This window comes from Pantherophis guttatus, chromosome 7 (genome assembly GCF_059756535.1).
Source record: "Pantherophis guttatus breed Tessera chromosome 7, ASM5975653v1, whole genome shotgun sequence".
NCBI lineage: Eukaryota > Metazoa > Chordata > Lepidosauria > Squamata > Colubridae > Pantherophis > Pantherophis guttatus.
Window position 1 is genome coordinate 31,014,437 of NC_142069.1, and position 19,921 is coordinate 31,034,357.

The 19,921-nt window shown below is 37.3% G+C and overlaps 1 protein-coding gene across 6 annotated transcripts in view; it reads left to right on the plus strand.

Annotated features, from left to right (window-relative positions):
- The window catches only part of MGAT3 (beta-1,4-mannosyl-glycoprotein 4-beta-N-acetylglucosaminyltransferase), a 48,334-nt gene extending 28,799 nt beyond the window's left edge, over window positions 1–19,535 (plus strand). For 3 of the 6 annotated variants that reach the window (XM_034403340.3, XM_060694568.2, XM_034403342.3), the window contains exon 2: window positions 13,137–19,535. In XM_034403340.3, coding sequence (XP_034259231.1) covers window positions 13,138–14,643 — 1,506 coding nt within the window. In that variant the 5' untranslated portion in view covers window position 13,137 and the 3' untranslated portion in view covers window positions 14,644–19,535. Of the gene's footprint in view, window positions 1–8,863; window positions 8,990–10,809; window positions 10,873–13,136 lie in introns of all 6 variants that reach the window. The other 3 variants (XM_034403338.3, XM_060694566.2, XM_060694567.2) reach the window with 3 other exon arrangements.
- The last annotated feature ends 386 nt before the right edge of the window (window positions 19,536–19,921 follow it).

The following is a 19,921-nucleotide window of genomic DNA, read 5'->3' on the forward strand; positions in this document are numbered from 1 at the left end:
ATAAATGAAGGGTGATGTAGATCATTTGATAATTCTATAAAAAGGAGTAGAGCTGATGGAGGGGGCAATGTCAATTTTTACATGGCTATCTTTCTGCTTAACAAAATAACTATAAATACAGAGTTCTAATAATTTAGCACAAATGAGGCAGATTTCAAACTTCTTGCTCCTTTGAGGAATAGATCATAGTTTTAATATTAAAAGTAAATTAAGTCCAGGGGTTCCTTGGAAAATACTATTTTTCTACTGTAAAAGATTCTTAGAGAAAAAGAACTAGGAAAGTAAAGTACTTATTATTAAAATGGCTAGAAAGCATGATTCTTCTTTATAGGACTTAATATTTAAAATTGATGGAGGACAGGCTTTGCCTTACTTCCACAGGTTTCAAGAATAACATGTAGAAATCAATAGAAACATTTGCTTATATAGGAAAAGACCCAAACCAAACTATGCAATCAGAGATATCACTGGGTTGGGAAGTAAATCAGCTCATTGCCATTAGAGATCCCAATTCCTTTTGAGTGAATGAGTTTGCCTATTCCCCAATCTTTCTGTCTCGAGGTTGCTTTAATAGTAACATAGCTAATCGAAACTGGAAAAAAATATTTCTTAGGCATTAAGTGGCAGTATACTGGACTATGAGATAGGCCATGATATTAATAATAAATATTCCAAGTATCATATTGGAAAATGCTCATTAATTTGATGATTAAAAAGCAATGGGACTGCAGTATTTTGAATTTGTAATTTAGAATGTACAGAGATGAAAATGAAGCACCTGTTGGCAGTTCTCCAAAGCTATCACCTATTTATGGGAAAGATGAGGCTGGCTTAAACACCCTAGAAAGGTGTTATATTTTTGAGTAGCCCAAAGCACTTTTTTGAAATAGAATTTGAAGTAGCTTTAGAAATTTCCTAATTAGCTCAGTTCTTAAATGTTGAAGTCAACAGAAGTTACAATAGAGGAGAAGCTGATATGGTACATAAATTGTTTGAAATGGTCAGATGTCATGGTCCCATCGGAGTCCAATTTGGAGGAGGAGGAGTTGGAACTGAGCTGTGATGTGGTCATGACACCTGGCATGGAACGTCTTCCTTGGCATGTTGGGGAGAGACCAGGGGCTGAGGATGATGCTGTCCCAGGCCCCACAGGCATTGGGGGAGATGGTCGACCGAACTGAGAGCTGCTTGCCTTCACACACACAGGGGAGGATCAGCTGCTGACAGGCAGCGGTGCTGATAGGCAGCAGATCTCCTCTGATGAAGAACAGCTGCCTCCTCCACTTGATCCAAGGACACAGAGAACTGAGCGTAGGCAAGTCCAGAGAAGGCTGCAAAGCTACTCGGGAGAAGGTTGCCCCACCCCTCCTCACAAGGAACATTGGGAGTGAAGTGACTTAAGGAGAAGCCTTTGGGAATTAAACTTTGACAGGAACAATTGTTCATCTTGGTTTATACTCCCTTGGCTTTGAGTGCCTTTTGCTGTTTGCCTTGCCTTGCTTTGAAGACTGCTTTTTGTTTTTTGTCTTAGACTTTGCCTTTCTCTGGTGGACTACTTCTGGCCCTTTGCTTCACTTTTCCTTTAGAACTGCCTCTTGTCTTGTACCTTGTCTTTGCCCAAAGAACTGCCTGGACTCACTTAGCCGGGTGGACTGGACTTGGAACTCTGGACCTTGCCCTGTGAGCGTGTTCTTATTCCGTGGGCTTTATTTGTACTATAGGGGCTGTTGTTTTGTGGGACTGAGGGTGGCTGCCTTCAAGGTAGCGTGGGGGTGGAGCCTTACCGGTCATTGGAGGGCTGTTTGCCGGAACATTTATTGAGAGCGATAAAGAACTCTCTAGAGGCCTGTCTTGCCTTGACCCCCTGGATCAAAACATCAGGCATGAAAGAACACTGTTTATTAATTAGATTTTTATCCTGCCCTTATTACTTTATAAGTAACTCAAAGTGCCGAACATGCCTAATACTCCTCGCTCCTTCTATTTTCCCCACAACAACAGCCCTGTGAGGTGGAACGGCCTGAGAGAGACTGGCCCAAAGTCCCCTAGAAGGCTTTCATAACTAACGCAGGACTAGAACTGGTATCTAGGCAGCACCTTAATTACTGCACCAACTTAGCAGGCATTGTCTGCTTGTCATGCAAACCCATACCAACTGATATTGCTAGGAAGTTGCTAAAATGTGCTTCTCCAATAGCAGAGATTGTGAAATGGTTTGAGAAGAGTGGTTTTTTGAGTAATTTCCCCTTCCCATAAGCTTTCAGATATATATCCTTATACTGTATATGGAACCTGTTTTTAGTTGTCCTAAGAACCTTTGTTTTGTTATGTAGCAGGCAATAGGTAGTCTTTGACTTACAACAGTTCATTTAGTGACCGTTCAAAGTTACAACAACGTTGAAATAGTGAATTATCACCATTTTTCACACTTATGTCCCTTGCAGCATCTCCACGGTCATGTGATCAAAATTTGGGTGTTTGGCAACTGACTCATATTTATGACGGTTGCAGTGTCCTATGGGTCATGTGATCAGCTTTTGCAACCTTCTTACAAGCAAAGTCAATGGGGAAGCCTGATTTCCTTAACAACCGTGATACTAATTTAACACGTGCAATGATTCACTTAACAAATGTGGCAAGAAAGGTTGTAAAATGCGACAAAATTCACTTAACAAATGTTTTGCTTAGCAACAGAAATTTTGGGCTCAGTTTGGTTGTAAATGGAGGACTTCCTGTACAAATGTGTAGTACTTCTTAAAAAAAGAATATTCTTTCTCTGATCTTAAATGGATGCACTGATGTGTTGAATAAAAACTGTCCTGTCAGAATGATGTCTTTAGTGCCTTGGTTAGGCTGTATTAATACATGAACATAATTAATCAGTTCTGGCAAGAAATCAAAAGGTATATTAAGGATTCAGTGATTTAACAGAAATGATGTAATGCTGAAGCAATCTGGTCAATAGGAGGGGTGGCAAGAGAAATTGTTATTTGGGCAGAAATTTGTTTTATTTAGAGAAACAGACCTATATTCAGCTACATGTCTACAATCTGGTGTGCATATGGATAAGTGTCCTCTCTTTTTAGTTCTGCTGCTGTCTGCTTCAGGTCCTAAATGGGAGATTTTAAGAGTAGCATTACTTTACTAGATCAAATTCATAATATCTGAGAGGCTTTTCTTGATCTATAAACTTCATTTGCTCATTTTCTTTGAAATTGCATCACACTTAATAAGTAATAATCTCACTAAATTGAATAAACATTAGATTGTATTGATGACCTTAAAATTTTTTGCTGAGAGATGTAGACCACAATAATAAAAATCAGAGTATCTCTACAGTAAAAACATATCTCTCTGGGCAACATAGCAGACATTTCCTAATCTATTAATTGTAAGGAGAAGTTTCCTTTTCCTGAATTTAATCTGTTCCTAATTTACAGTGCTGTAACAATGGATGTCCCTATAGAATTCAGCGCACCTAGTTAGTTAATCAGTGAATCAGCAACCATTGTAAGATATTTTTAAAGCTTGATTGTCCACATTTTTGTGTTTTATAACCAGTTCCTTGACTTTATGAGGACAAGTTCAAGTTTATACTCAAGGTGTTCTGTTTTATTAAGTTGGCATGGACTGTAGTGCAAATATTTTATGTAGCCCACACAAATGACTGTGTCAGTGCATTCTATGTGCTTCATGAGTTACAATAATTTAATATTGAAGTCATCTTTTTCTGAATAACTACATCTCAATTTGATAATAATCTTCCATAATTATTTTTATCCAACATTGCATCTAAACCACAACAATATTTTACATACTGAAAATGTGACAAAACTAACAGATGTTTCTTTAAAAAGTGGACAAAAATAAATAACCAAATGTTTATTTAAATCTTAACATAAGGGACAAGAAAAATCTAATAATACATTATACATTATATAACTCCTAAAATAAAAATGTTTAAAAATAAAATAAAAGGTGTTGGTTTAATAAAGTGATTTGTCTTAATACTCCACATTATCTTAAGTTTATCTGGTGAATTCATAAAAAAAATAAATTTGGTTAAAGATGTATGGTTTTATTTTTGATTATTTAATTATATTTGAATATTTCAACTCAAAATATTTGGTCATCTTTATTACAAATGCTTTATAAAGAAAATTTCTTGACATCAGATTCCAGTCTCAGATACAATTGTTATTATGTCACCAGGAATCAGCTGTGAATCAATGGAAGCACTCCACCAGTTTTTGTTTCATGATCCTTGTTTCCAGTTGGAATTCTGGCTTGATGTTCTCTAGTGTTGAACTTTTGATTCTTTTGGCTGTCCATGAAATATGAAGCAGACTTGAGAATGATAGCTCAAAGAAATTAATCTTTTCCAACATTATCCTATCCTATCCTATCCTAGCCCAGCCTAGCCCATCCCACCCCACCCCACCCCACCCTTCTTTGAATCGTGATGGAAATTATTCTCTGAACTTAGTAGTTTCCCGTTATATATGGGAATATATTTTAGAACAAAAATTCCTACTCCATTCTTTCTCCAAGTTTGATTTCCAGAATAGAAAATTTTGAATTCATCTGGTTGGAAATGTCCCATTCCTAAACATTTTAATTAACTTACTCCTAGAATACTTGTCCTAATCTATGAGGCCCCCAAGGACTAAGGACCATGTATGTCCACTTTAATAATATACAGCCTTCCTTAGTTTATACTGCAGATGTTCTATGATCCCATCCTAGTGTTTCCAAAAAGCTCTGAGCTTTTCTTTCAATTCTGCCTACTGTATATCGGCATTTGGACCTTCCACATAGTGCCTCAACCAACCGAGTTAGACTTTTAAAGTTGTCCATGTTTGCCTTGTCATAAAGCCATCTTTAGATTTCTGTGACATTTTGTGGAACTTTGTGCTTACAGGATCCAATATGGGTCAATCACCAGAACCAGAGATGCTCCAGCATGAGTCTGAAAGCTTGGAAGACTAAACTTCTGGTCCTGGTGACTGACCCAAATTGGGTCCTGCAACATTATCCTGGGGCAGGTACATTTGACTTCATTTGAAAACAGTGTTCCTCTCCACAATCCTGCACATCCTACTTGTAATATCTTTCATGATCTATGACTGCTTATTTGTAGGGTACATGCCATTTATATCTCTGAGGAACTGACAACTAAGGGTGAGGGAAGTGAGTCTGTAGTTGGTTCCCATAGTAACTTGCCAGTATTATCTTTGTTGGTGAGAGGGGAGACTGAGTCCAACAAGGGAGATGTTGTGGAGGACTCTGGAGATAAACCCGAAGAAAGACTGCAAGAATCATTATGTAAGCATCAATTTATTTCTGAGAAGGAAGAAGAGATGAAAAGAATCTCAGATAACTTCACCTTGATTTGGCTTAATATAAGAGGCGATATACCCAGGTATAGGGAAACAGATTTACAAGATTCTGTTATTATATTCTACAAAAATAGTTCCAGTACTCCTTGTGCAGTCTATTTCCTGAACTGAAGGGCTGACACCAATAGTCACATAAGACATATGATATGTATTAGTAATGGGGACAGGGCTGCATTTTCCCAACCTTTTAAAATGCTTTTGTAAAGTGATTGTACTAAGATTAATAGGTGCATTAAAACAAACAAGAGATTTGCCTGCTGAAAACTGACAAACTCATAATGATGTAAGTCACAGTACAATCTTGGGGAACTTGAAAGCACCAAAAAATGGGACTGTAGGCCAAAATCAGTTGTCCCCAGCAATTAGATTTATATCTGTCACTTAGGAATGTTTACAGATCTTAATTGGCTCTGAATTGTATAAAAGCAAGGAGCGTTCAAGAACAGAAACAATTCAAACTGTTTAATTTTCTGATGATTGAATGCAGTGAACTAGGATGCAAAATGGAAGGTCATGCTGTAATACACAATGTGCCCCTTCATTTAAACACTAACTTGGCAGCCGGAGTGGTATTAGCAAAGGGAGCGTTGATGGGTTAGAAATGCAGTAGTTGATTGCTGGAAGGAGGAGTACACTACTAAAGTGAAGTTCCCCTTTCCCATCTGTAGTTTGAAATAATACTTGGTAGCCCACTGAGAAAATCAGACCACAGTCCCAAAGCTTGTACATAAGTAAACTTAAAGCCACAAGAATAATACAAACAAAGGAGAGGAAATCATAGAAATAAAGACAGAGGGAATATCCTGATGTACTTTAGCGATCAGGAGGTTCAGCTATTAACAGTACTCAAAATAGCACTAGATATGATTCATAATATTTAATAGTTGTAGACCCTCAACAAGCAGCGTAAAATGGAAGAATGTAAAGCAAAGTATGTTTATGATCAGGAAAAGCAATATTAGAGATTTAAAGAGATTCAAGTCTCTAATCTCTAAAGAGATTTAGTCTCTTCATTTAGGGGTAAGATTCAGGGGTGCTGAGGATGCATTAGAATAATAATGAAAAAGCATGGAGGAGAATTCAAGGGTAGAGGAACAAGAAAGAAAAAGGAGGTATGCTTGCCGTTTTCTAAAACTTAAGATAGCCATAAGTAAAACAACGGAAAAGAAGACTTTTTCCTTTTAAAGCTACAGTAAGAAAACTAAAATGGAACAAAATCCAACAAAAAACACCTGTATAAAATATGGTCACAGTGTTGAAGAAATACGGATTGAATACAAAAGTGAGTGGCCAATATGAAAGAAGTACCATGACGTGGTTTTGTCCAACAATGCTGAATGGATATTGAACTGTAAAACAAATATATGATGGAGTGGGTGGCTTGATTGAGAAAATCAGGGTTGAGAGATGAGAAATTTAAAAACAAAAAGCATGGCCTGAAGCTAAATTTGGATATGGCAGAAGTGAGGTTGATTTGCAAGGAAAGAAAGGTATGGAGAGGTATAGTAAAAAGAGGATTTAGTAGATGTGGATGACCTCCAACTTGGGACTTCCTGTTTCACTTTTTGGCATCTCTTCATGAAGAGGAAGACAGACAATATTTAAATAGATTAAGTAGAAGGCGAAATATAAAAAACATGCTTGACTTTATCAGATTTTGTTCTGCTCCTTGAACTCATCAGATTTGTTCTTCCATGGTTCAGAAAGATGCGATGAAAGATTTCTTTAGTGCTGATTGGTTAGTTTAGTATTGTAACTGGTTTCTTTTGATACTGATGAGAAGGAAGTGTAAAGCAAAGGAACTTAAAGCAGCATCCCAAGCAAGCAGTACAAATTAACTGCTTGATATTACAACAAGTTGCAACGCTTTAAATAAACATTGGAGAACCAGGTAGATGACACTTATCTTTTGAGGGAAAATTGAAACAGATGGAGCTATTTCATGTAGAACAGTTTTTCTCAACTCTGGCAATTTTTAAGATGCATGGACTTCAATTCCCAGAATTTTCTAATCAGCATGGCTGTCTGGGGAATTCTGGGAATTGAAGTCCATGCATCTTAAAGTTATCAAGGTTGAAAAACACTAACGCAGAGAAACCATAATCTCAATTCTCTCGATGAAGAGCTATCATGAAGAAAATGGAGCAAACGTCTTTATTATTCAAAGACAGATAAGGATGAAGAATCTAAAATTTCAGGGAAATTATTTATGTTAACAGTTGTGATAATGTCACAGACTGTTTCGGGAAATGATAGGTTTTCTGAGATATTTAAGCAGAGGCTGGACAATCATAATTTGTAGGTTCTGTAATTAAGGGATATATGGCTGTTCTTTTTTTTAATTTTAATAATTTTATTCATAAACATTTTTGAATACAGTGTATTGCCAGGGTATACCATTTACAAGAAAAAAAAGACCAGATAGAAAATAGTAATAAATATTAACACATGAACTAATAACAGTAATAATAATATAACACATGTACTGAGAATAATAGTAATAATATAACCAAATAATTTTAACTAAGTTTCTTTTTATATTGGCTTATTTACATTTTTGTTAATTATAATGATTGTAGTTATAAACATCTCTATTTTTAATACAAACATTCATAGTCTTTCTTCCTCTAATTTCTACCTCTTGTCTCTAACCACTCATAAAATATATTCCATATCAAATAATATTCTGTGTTTTCTTTATCTTTTATTTTTAAAGTTAGTCTGTCCATTTCAGCACAGTCTAAAATTTTTCAAATTACTTCATCATCTAACAGGGATATAGGCCTGTTCTATGCATTTATGTTGAAAGTTTCATTGTTTTAACAATTCTTTTAACAATTGGCCCCATCCTCTCCCAGATTTTTAATAAAACACTGGAGATGTGTTGTGTCCCTTCTTACTTTAAATGCTCTACCATCATCCTGAGTCCTAAGAAATCCATCAGGGATCTGAATGAACACAAGCCAGTTGCTCTGACATCTGTAGTTATGAAGACCTTTGAGAGCCTACCTTTGAAAGTCATCATGGATCTGCTGTTAGACCCCTAGTAGTTTGCCTACTGAGCAAATAAGTTGGCAGATGATGCTGTCAATATGACATTGCATTACATCTTGCAACATCTTGAATCCCTGGGGACTTATGCATAGGTCCTTTTTGTGGACTTCAGCTCAGTGTTCAATATTATCATTCCAGAAATTCCTCTCTCTAAACTGTCCAGGTCACTGTGCCTATTCATACTTGTAGGTGGATAATCAGCTTTTGGCAGATAGAAAGCAACAGGTGAGGCTAGGGAAAATTACATCTAGTAACCAGCAATTAGCACGGGTGCCGCTCAGGGCTGTGTGCTGTCTCTGTTGCTCTTCTCCCTCTATACCAATGAGTGCATCTCAAGGGAACCTATGGTTAAAGTTCGGAAATCTGCAGTTAATACAATGATGTAGTATTATTTATCCTTTCTATTATAGAGCCGTGGTGGTGCAGTGGTCAGAATGCAGTACTGCAAGATACTTCTGCTGATCACCGGCTGCCAGCAGTTTGGCAGATCGAATCTCACCAGGCTCAAGGTTGACTCAGCCTTCCATCCTTCCGAGGTCGGTAAAATGAGGACGCAGATTGTTCGGGGCAATATACTGTAAACTGCTTAGAGAGGGCTGTAAAGCACTGAAGTGGTATATAAATCTAAGTGCTATTGCTGCTATTATCTTCTTCCCCCCTTTATTGGTATTTTTCTAAGGTTATTCTCTGTATTGCTTTGCAGGTATACTGAGTATTTCTGTACTGTATACAAATTTCTTGTAGGTTCAATCACACCTGGCCAAATAAAGTATGCAATCCAATCCAATCCAACCCAACCCAATTCTTTTAATTGCTTTAATTTTTAACTAGCTTTAATTGTTTCTAGTACTTTTTTTACTTTTTATTATATTGTACAGTGCCCAGAGTCATTGTATCAGTGAGATGGGAGGCATAGAATTTTAATCAATCAATCAATCAATCAATCAGTCAATCATAAAGCTGGATTCTAAACAGCAATGAGGAGAACAAACTAAATTTTATTTAATTTATTTTAACTTCAAATGAAATTAAATATTCTTTAATTTGATAGAAGCCTGGAAAAATAAATATGTAGCAACTTTGGAGGAAATATGGGGGTTGCATCTAAAGATGGACTATTTATCCTGTTTTAGTTGGATTCTATATTGTAGATCCTTTAATGAGCAAGATGATCTCCAATGTATATTCCAAGCATTGAATTATATGATCTTATCTTCAGAAAGAAGTGATGAAAACTGAAGACCTCTTAGCTTAATTTCTGTCCACCTGGGAAGTTGGCTTCCCTAATAGAGAATATAAGTAGTCCTCAACATATGACCACAATTGAGCCCAAGATTTATGTTGCTGTGAGAAATTTGTTAAGTAAATTTTGCCCTGTTTTATGACTTTTCTTCCCACATTTGTTAAGTGAATCATTGCAGTTGTTAAGTTAGTAACATGGTTGTCAGGTGAATCTGGTTTCCCCATTGACTTTGCTTGACAGAAGGTTGCAAAAGGGGATCACATGACTTTGGGACTACCGCCATCATAAATGTGAGTCAGTTGTCAAGCATCTGAATTTTGATCAGGTGACCATGGGGATGCTGCAACGGTCGTAAATGTGAAAAACGGTCCTAAGTTACTTTTTTCAGTACCGTTGTAACTTCAGTCACTAAACAAATTGTTTTAAGTTCTGTATCTTTATATAATGTTTGTATAACTGTTCCTGTATCTTTATTACATTTGCGGGGGATAGTGAAGTTTTAGATGATGCAGTAGAGAGTAAGATGAAATTCAAGGTATTTTTTTTTTGTCAGTCAGCCCATTAGTAATAATTAATTTCAGCAATGATTAATTCTAAAATGTTGCACTTCCATTTTTTAGAGCACAGTAATGGGCTGGTTCAATCATCTCTTGAGGCAAAATTACACATCAGAAAATAGAAAAGGTTGTCACCACCCTTTTCTTAATTTTTTTTTACCCTTTTTTGACAGCATGAATTTTATCACAATGTATTACTTTGCTTTCTATTTTTCTGCTGGATAATACCCTGTTTTCCCCAAAATAAGACATCCCCTGATAATAAGCCCAATCGGGCTTTGAGTGCATGGCAATACGGCCATGCACTTATTTCAGGGTTCAAAAAAAATAAGGGTCTTATTTTCAGGGAAAACACGGCAGTCAGATGTGAGAATCTGGAAAAATACATATAGTAGTGGTGATGTCAGTCCTTAAATTGCTATAAAAATGCATTAAAAGAGGGAGAAATAAAATGACAGCATCGAAGAAATACAGTATATGTTTCCCAAGTGGCGAAATACTAGCCCTAATGCATGATAAGATCCAAAGAATTGACAAATTTAAATTGTTGTTTTAGATGCATGAACCACTGGAAGATGATTTCCTCCATGGGACATTAATTCCCTCTATTTCTGCCTCTGTAAGTGTATTTAGTACTTTTAGAAGGGCAATATATTTCTCAATGCATCTCACATGGAAGATACAGCTGAAAGATACACACACACACACACACACACAAAAAATTCACAAGCATCCTTGAAAGCATGAACGCATCCTTCACTTAGTGAACAAAGGATGCTGGGAAGCAATTATTACAGAAGTGTCCTGCATTTTCATGAGTGAATACTGCTCATGATTCTGATAAAATACCCCAATCCCTCTCTGCCCCTCTGTAAGTGTGTGTATGTATCTATGAATGTATGTAGCCTCTTATTTTGGGGGAAACCCGGTATGTGTATGAATATGTGTGTGTGTAAGTGCCTACATAGGTATTAGATTAGCCTGCACTATTAAACAGACATGCATATTACACAATATTCCTCTTATGATATTTTCTATATTATTTCACTGGGAAATTCATACAGACATATATTGTGCTTTCTTCCTGATGCTAGATGACATTAGCTCTGGAATGGAATTTCTAGTTAGAAATATAGCAGCTGAATAAAAATATTAAAGTTTCAATATTTTTATGGTTAATTCATCTACTTTGAATTTGGGAATTTTCTAAAGTTATCTAAACCATTTTTGAGGTTTCAGTCTATCTTAGCTGTATAATGAAACACGTAAATTAAATCCCAAAAGGTGCTTTTTCAACTGGACTTGCTGTTTTTTTTTCTTCTTTGAAGACATTTGCTTTTCATCCAAGAAGCTTCTTCAAAGAAAAAAACCCTGAAAGTCCAATTGCCTCTTGAAAAAGCACCTTTAGGACAACCATCACCTGGATGACTGAGAATCTCCATAGACATGAAAATCAAAAAAGAAGTTAATTCTAAGTGAGATATATCAATGTTGGTCCTTAATAAGAATTATCTTTTCAATTTGCACCCGACTTAAAGTCCTGTAAATAGCCATTTCTGGCCACATCTGAAACTGTTCCCCTTTTCTATAAATTTTTCTTGTCATCTTGAAGACAGACAAAAAGAGTCTTAAAAACCACAAGACTGTATTTATATTTTCATCTGCATTAGTTCTTCATTTCTGTTTCAATATCTAAAGCAATACCTTCCCCCATAATTTAAACTTTCGTTTTGCTTTCTTTAAAAAAATCAGGTTGCTCGCAGATAGAAAGGGGGAAAAAATTCCAAACAGCATTCTAATTAAATTAAACATATTTGTTCAGTATAAGGGAATCCATGCCCCTTCTAATATTGCGAAACTATAGCAGAGTCAAAAATGAAGAATGCAGGGCTTTACATATGAAAACACCTTGTGAGCCAGTGGCTTCTTAACCCTGAATTAATAGCAACATTAGCAACTAAATTAAAAAAAAATCTAACCTATTAATGGGGTTGGACTGAGATCACTTCTCAAATCCATATGACTCATAGTGTCCATAAAAGACAATGACTTCCTTGCCATCTCTAAAATTTTCTTCCTTTTGAGAATAAGAAAACTGTGTAGGAAACTTGGGTAGCCAATCATTCTCTCGAAACCTTCATCTTAGGGTTGCCATTGTGGAGAATAACTGGAGATTTCATGTAAGCTCTTTTAAGTTGATGGAAAGCCAAGATGTAAAATTTTAGGGTTTCAGCTAACATTAATTACTTAAATGAATATTACCATTTTTGCATGACTGAAAGTGTTTTTATATAGTTATGTAAAATGGTAGCAGAGCTACCTCTATGTGTAATTTAACTGCCTAGTTTGTTTTGTTTAGTGCTTTTACAGGTCATCATTCAGAGCAAAACTCCTAATGCAACTGACAATTAGAAAATAAATTACATGAAAGTCAGAATTAATACAAAGTTCCATATAAGAGTAGTAAGACTTGAGAAGACCTACTGGTCAATCTGCAACCACAGTTTTGTCTAGGATACCAAGGGTCAGTGACTGAAGTCACATTAGGCTTAATAGCATGGCAGAATTATTTTTTGCATTTGTTTTAGCCTATTGTGTAGATTGCATACATTTGCGTACAATTCCTGTATTAACATTGGTCTTCTCCAAATAGCTTATTATACCTCTATCCTATATCTGGTAAAGTCATTTTTATATACATAGCACTGGTTTTATTTTCCTCTATTATTTATGTAATATTTCTAAAGATCTTTTGCTAGTGTCCTATGTCAATGATCAATTGTACTGGGAAAAGAGAAATTTGAAAGTGTTTAAGCATTCTTGCAAGCTAGTGAAAAAAAAAATGACCAAATGTTCCCTCTCTTCCCTTTCTCTCCATCACAGGATGAAGATGAGACGCCACAAGCTCTTTTTGACTCTGTGCATGGCTGGTCTCTGCCTCATCTCCTTCCTTCATTTCTTGAAGGCCCTCTCCTATGTCACATTCCCCAGGGAGCTGGCATCGCTTAGCCCTAACCTCGTGTCTAACTTATTCTGGAACAATGTACCGGTCACACCTCAGGCTAGCCCTGACTCTGGGGGTCCAGAAATTCTCCGTACCCCATTATATTCCCATTCACCACTGCTTCAGCCTCTCTCCCCAAGCAAAGCTGGTGAGGAGCTGCACAAAGCTGAGTTTGTGCTGCCTGAAGACACCACAGAATACTTTGTACGCACCAAAGCTGGTGGTGTCTGCTTCAAGCCAGGGACTAAGATATTGGAAAAGCCACTAGCAGGACGTCCAGAGGAGAAGATAGAGGGAGTTATATCGGGGCGCACAGGCCGTAAACCTCTGAGTGCCAGTGGGACAAAACGACGTAAATGGGTGGAGTGCATGTGCCTGACAGGCTGGCATGGACCCAGCTGTGGTGTTCCCACTGTGGTTCAGTATTCAAATCTCCCCACAAAAGACCGTCTGACACCACGGGAGATGCCTAGGAGAGTCATTAATGCCATCAATGTGAATCATGAATTTGACCTCTTGGATGTGCGTTTTCATGAACTAGGTGATGTGGTGGATGCCTTTGTGGTTTGTGAATCAAACTTCACAGCATATGGTGAACCACGCCCTCTCAAGTTCCGTGAGATGCTACTCAATGGCTCCTTTGATTACATCCGCCACAAGGTGCTCTATGTCTTCCTGGATCACTTCCCCCCTGGTGGCCGTCAGGATGGCTGGATTGCTGATGATTACCTGCGTACTTTCCTAACTCGAGATGGCATCTCTCGCTTCCGCAATTTGCGTCCTGATGATGTTTTCATTATTGATGATGCGGATGAAATCCCAGCCCGTGATGGTGTGCTTTTCCTCAAACTCTATGACGGTTGGACAGAGCCTTTTGCCTTCCACATGCGCAAATCTCTCTATGGATTTTTCTGGAAGCAGCCTGGCACTCTAGAAGTGGTTTCTGGTTGTACAGTTGGAATGCTCCAGGCTGTTTATGCCACCGATGGAATTCGCCTACGCCGGAGAGAATATTATACCATGCCAGGCTTTCGGCAGTATGAAAACAGCACAGGTCACATCCTAGTACAGTGGTCACTGGGCAGTCCACTCCACTTTGCTGGCTGGCATTGCTCCTGGTGTTTTACACCTGAAGGAATTTATTTTAAACTGGTTTCAGCTCAAAATGGGGACTTTCCCCGTTGGGGTGACTATGAGGACAAGCGAGACCTTAACTATATTCGGGAGTTAATTCGGACTGGTGGGTGGTTTGATGGTACCACCCAGGAGTATCCACCTGCAGACCCCAAAGAACAAATGTATGCCCCCAAATACCTTTTGAAGAATTATCAACGGTTTTGTTACTTGTTGGAAAATCCCTATCAGAAGGCAAAGGGAACAGGGTGAAGGGAGTGGGCTTGCATGAGAAAACAGGATCTTTTGGAAAAAAGGGAAAGTCAACTGTGTCTTTTGTTTTTCCCCCCTGCCCCGTTCTGCTGGGATTTGTACATTCTCTCTAACCTGTCAGTCCCACTGCAGACAAGAGACTTAGGGTATGTGTGTGTGTGTGGAAAGGGACTCCTAGTTATGTTAATAACTAGGAACATTCCTGTCCTCTGGAACTAGTTTTTTGTAGGATTGAAGAAAAACCTGATGCAGGAAGCATGGGATCTGGGGAGCATGCAGTGGATGTGTGAGGGTATGAATGTGCCAAAGCCTCTACAGCCTTTGTAGTATAGCTAAGGATAACATTCAATTCCATTTTTAAAACCCAGTTTCTCCTAAGTACTTTGGCATCAATGGCTTTTTCTGCTTTCCTAATATATGGCCACTAAGAGAGATTTTGTCAGTGAAAATGGACATTGAGCTCATCTAGGATCTTTATATTTTGCCAGGTGCGTCTGTTATATGAGGATATAAAGATGGGAGCACACACAAACTGGAAGCATAGTAGCACCAAAGAATTCTGCTTTCCATCTCATGATTATGGACATTCAGGGAAACTTTACAAACTGGCAGGGTATGAAGGTTGAAAAGCTGTCTGATTTTGGATATATTTTGGATAGCTAGCCTTTACTATAAGAATAAGATGACAGCACAACCCGTAGCCCACAGATTTGAAAAGAGTATAGCGATCACAGATACACTTCCCTCTTCTTCAGCAACACAATGTGATGTTTACATTTTCAACTAAAACAGGGTGTGTCTAATGCTTCAGAGGAAAGGAGAGGTCAGCTCCAGTGCCCGTCTTTCTACTTCTGAAACAGAAGAAGTGCAAAGGTACTTGGCTCTATGATGCCATCGTTTTGAGGACAAGATAATATTGTTGCTATACCAATACCAATCATTTGGTTTGCAAAGGCAGAGACGGGAAAGGAGGGTGTCTATCTGATGGAAATGAAATGAGAAGCCAACTATTATAATCCAGATGCCAAGCATTTCTATGTTCCATTTTTTTTGCAACTTTCAATGAAATATATCAGTGCCACCCCCAATCACTTATGCATCTATGGCGCTAAGTCAGGATGAAAAACAGGTCAAGGTTTACATTTTGCTAGCTGCTAGGAAAATATACGAAGCAATGAGTTAAAAAAGAGTTTCTTTGTCATAGTGGGTTATTCTGGCACGCAGAATTTGATCCACCCAGCATTTCACACTCTTTGCTGCCTTTACAATATCTGAAGTCCTACCATTCTAGAGACTGCAAACCATGTTGTATGTGATTTGTCTTTTGCACATTTTGCCTGTGCAGTGTACTCTGCCAGTTCATCCTCTAACTTTTTTTAATGTGGTGAATATCTAAATACAGACTCTTTTCCAATAGCAAAGTTTCAGGAAAGAGGATTTGAGTAGGGAGAAGATGAGTAGGATTTTTTGGTTTGTGCTTCAAGGGTGGCTTCTTTATCAGTGAAGAAATATTCTGTTGGTCGAGTGAATTCATCAACAGTTTTAAAAGAAATTATTTTATGATAAGTACAAAAGAGCCCTGAGCTTGCTTAAAATCTGTCTTGTTACCAAGAAGAGATCTGTACTACTTTTTATCTTTTGTGATCAGCATAAGGATGAAGTCAATGTTAAATTATGTTAAACTTTCCCTTTATAGATGTTGTTACTTGCTCTTTCATAAAATTAAACTGAGCCAGAGAAGATTCATTTGCCTTATATTGTGAGAAAGATTTGTCATGTCAAAGGAGAACGGAAAAGAGTATTTCAAGGGTCATGTGGCTATGCTAAAGCAAATGTGTAGCAATAGCAAAAGAATCACTAGTGAGGAACTGAAGGTAGTGAAACACCAAGTTTCTTAGTGTTTCTTCACTGCCAATGCAGGAAGTGTTTTGCCTTCACCTTGTGACAAAATGAGAATCTAGGCCACAACTCCATTGCTCCCTAGTTCTAATTAAACAGGAAGTCTATCCACACACTCAGTTATAAGAAGTGACAGAAGTTGATATCCAACCTCAGAAAGCTTGCAAGTTGTCCACTTTAGCTTAGGGTCAACTCTTTCCACTTCAGTGTTCTCTAAATATGTTGGACTTCACATTTGGAAAGCTGAGGAAGGCTACTCTAGAGGCTATAGCTTTTAGTGCTTATAATTCCATTAAAAAGCAGTAATTGGGAGATGCTTCTTCAGTATTGATAGGAACAAAGCAAATGGAGGAGATGCTTCCAAACTACTGTAACAGGGGAAAAAACTGCACTTTTATAGTCGGTGAGACATGAACTGAGAGGTTGAAGCATATCTGGCCATTAGGTTCAAGTCAATCAACTTTACTTAAAGAGACAAACAAGATGTTTTTCTATACTATTACTGTGGAGTTTCTTAGAAGAATGCACCCTTCCCTTCAGCTCAGTCAACGTTGATTGTGATACACATATAATTTACCACTTACATTTTGCGACTGTGATCGACTTTTACAATGAATGCCCATGAATTCTTAATTCACCCATTAGCACAAATTCTTGGCTCCACCTGTCATCAAAATGCAGCCAAAATGTTTCTGAGTTCTTCTTTTATCGTTCTACAATTTTTTTGCCACCTTTTTCTTTCCCACATCTCTTTTTCTCCCTTTATTTTCTTTCCCTTCCACTGTTGTTTCCAAGGAACAGATCCCATTCTAAATGGATAAGTTAGCACTAAATTCCTCTGGGACTCTGAAAGGACTCTTTGTTCTGGTCTCCTCCTCCAATTGCACCAAAGTGAAACTTGAAACTGACCTCTAATGGGAGAGAAAAGGAGAATTTACAGTAAAATCTTTGCTTTAATAATAGTAACAACAAACTTTTGCACAGGGTAGCCTGAACTTCTAGTGTATGAACCATTTATTTATTTATTATTTAGCTACTAGCATTCAGTTTCATAGAGCAGACTTTAAGGAACTTTGCACTAATAACAATCGTTTGAGCATCTGTTGTGAGGTTAGGTATGGGAGACTTAGTTTTGGGAAATGGCTCTTTTCTTTCTTTTTTCCTTCTCAGCCATCATGAATAACTGGAGCTAATAGGATAATGCCTTTTAATGGTTGTTAATCAAAAATATGTATTTTCTTTACAGCCTTTACCTTATTCTACTGTACTCTTCCAAACAAATCTGTAGATGAGTTTAAGCATAACTGCCACAGTAAATGGCAGCCATACTGACTAGTTGGTAAGTGGTGCCTACTTTGCAGTCTGCTTTGGGATCTTAGCTTCTCATTTGTATAGTGTTCAGAGAACGCCTTACTCCTACAATATTCTACTCCTTTTTCAATCTTACAGCCTGGTTTAATATTCATCCTAAGGCTAGACTATGCCTCTCTTCAATTGCAAGTGGGGGAATTTAATGACCTTCTTTATAAAACATAAATTTCTCTCAATATAGAGAAGTACATAAGGAGAGAGAAGATTTTTATCTTATCGGCTTCTATGATGTGCTAATTTTGTGACTGCAATTGAGATGTGCTCTGTCTTCTAGTCCATTTTTTGCAGCATTTTTTGTATAGCAAAGGCCAGGAACAGTTCTATTACTTACTTCTTATATGAACTAGGCTAATCATGGCTTTAATTTATTCTTATCTTCTTATCTTTTAATCTCTTATACAATACAGGCAGCAACTTAGGAGACTTCTGCAATTATGCTACCGCCTTTGTCCATTTGTTCTAATTCCGGTTTTTTTATGTTTACTACAATTCTGGCACATCTTATTTTAGCTTTCCACAACCTGCTCTTAGAATGGAAGTCAAATCAGCTTAAGCAAAGTCTGTGGTGGCTGAATATTAATGCAATTGCTGTCTCAATATCTAGGAAAATAGCAGGTTAAGAAAACCTTTTCTAGTTAAGTAAGATATCTGGCATTAACTAAAGGATTGTATACGTTCATCATTTGTTTCTCTGTGGGGTTCTTTTCTTACTTTCCCTCTTTCTCTTACTATATATCTCCTTATTATCTTCCAATATCTGTATTACAAAAATAGGAAGCTCTTTTTATTTTCTTTAGCAGGCATGCTGTTCAAGGAGATTCTGAATCATTCAAAAGTGTTATAATTTTTTAAAACTGCAGCTGAATAGACCTTGAAACTGAATTGATATTTATTTTGATTCATTGTTTGCTCCATAGCCAATCATAGCCAATCACTATGTTTTTCTCTTTTTTATCCCTGGTTTCAAAAGTGATGGCTGTCTGACCTATACTCACAATCTGGCATAGATTGTAAGGGACAAGATATTATGTCTGGTAAATCCATTAAAAGCTAGCTGCTTTAATAAAGGAAGGGACTTCTCTCGCCTTCATTTATGTCTACTTCCAAGGTGCTTTTCCACCTTTGGAGAAACTTTAAAAGGGAAAATGTGTTGCTGGTAAGTCTAGTTGTGTGGGTATAGGAGGAAATAGAGGCCTTAATAGCACTACAGTATTAGGACATAGAGGTAATTGTGATACACCATCATTGAAGTTACGAGGCTTGGTACATTGGCTTAAAAAGAGAATTTGGCAACAAGGATGCACCACTGTCCTGTGTAATTACCACAGAGAGAAGTTCTGAAAATAGGACTTCTGTTTCTCAAGGAAAGGATGTGGGATATCTTATACTAGCAAACTGAAATAGCTTTTGTGGCCCGTGTTGGCTAAAATTTATGTGGGACTCGCCAAAATACGTAGAAGTCCTCTAAAGTCTAATTTATAATACCTATATTAATAATTTTGTAAGGGTAAATCAGTGTGTACATACTGAAATCATTTTCTCTGTAAATGGTTGGATTTCATTTCACCCTTAAAGGGATGTTTAAAGGAAAAAAATAAAATAAATTACACAATGAAAGGGAACCTGGGACGCCTGCTTGTTTTTATTTCAAACTGGGACAGGAAGACGCTCAAGGAAGAGGGTAAGCGAGCCTGTTTCTTTCAGCTCTGAATAAACATACATACATATATGGAAAAGTATGCAGTGTTAAAATATTTGTGTTCTTTTTAATGGGGTGTAGAGTATGCAAGCACTTTTTCTCACAGTTGTGACAGCTTGATTCAGCCATCTATCCTGGTTGTTTAAACAAACTGCATGACAATGTAAGACTATGAATTAACTTCATGCCCACTGGATTCTGAAAAGGGCTCCAGTTAGTGTTAGAGTTTATAATCCGGACACAGAAGAATGCAGAAATATTATATTAAATATTATAATTAAATGGCTTAATATTGCTATCAATTCATAA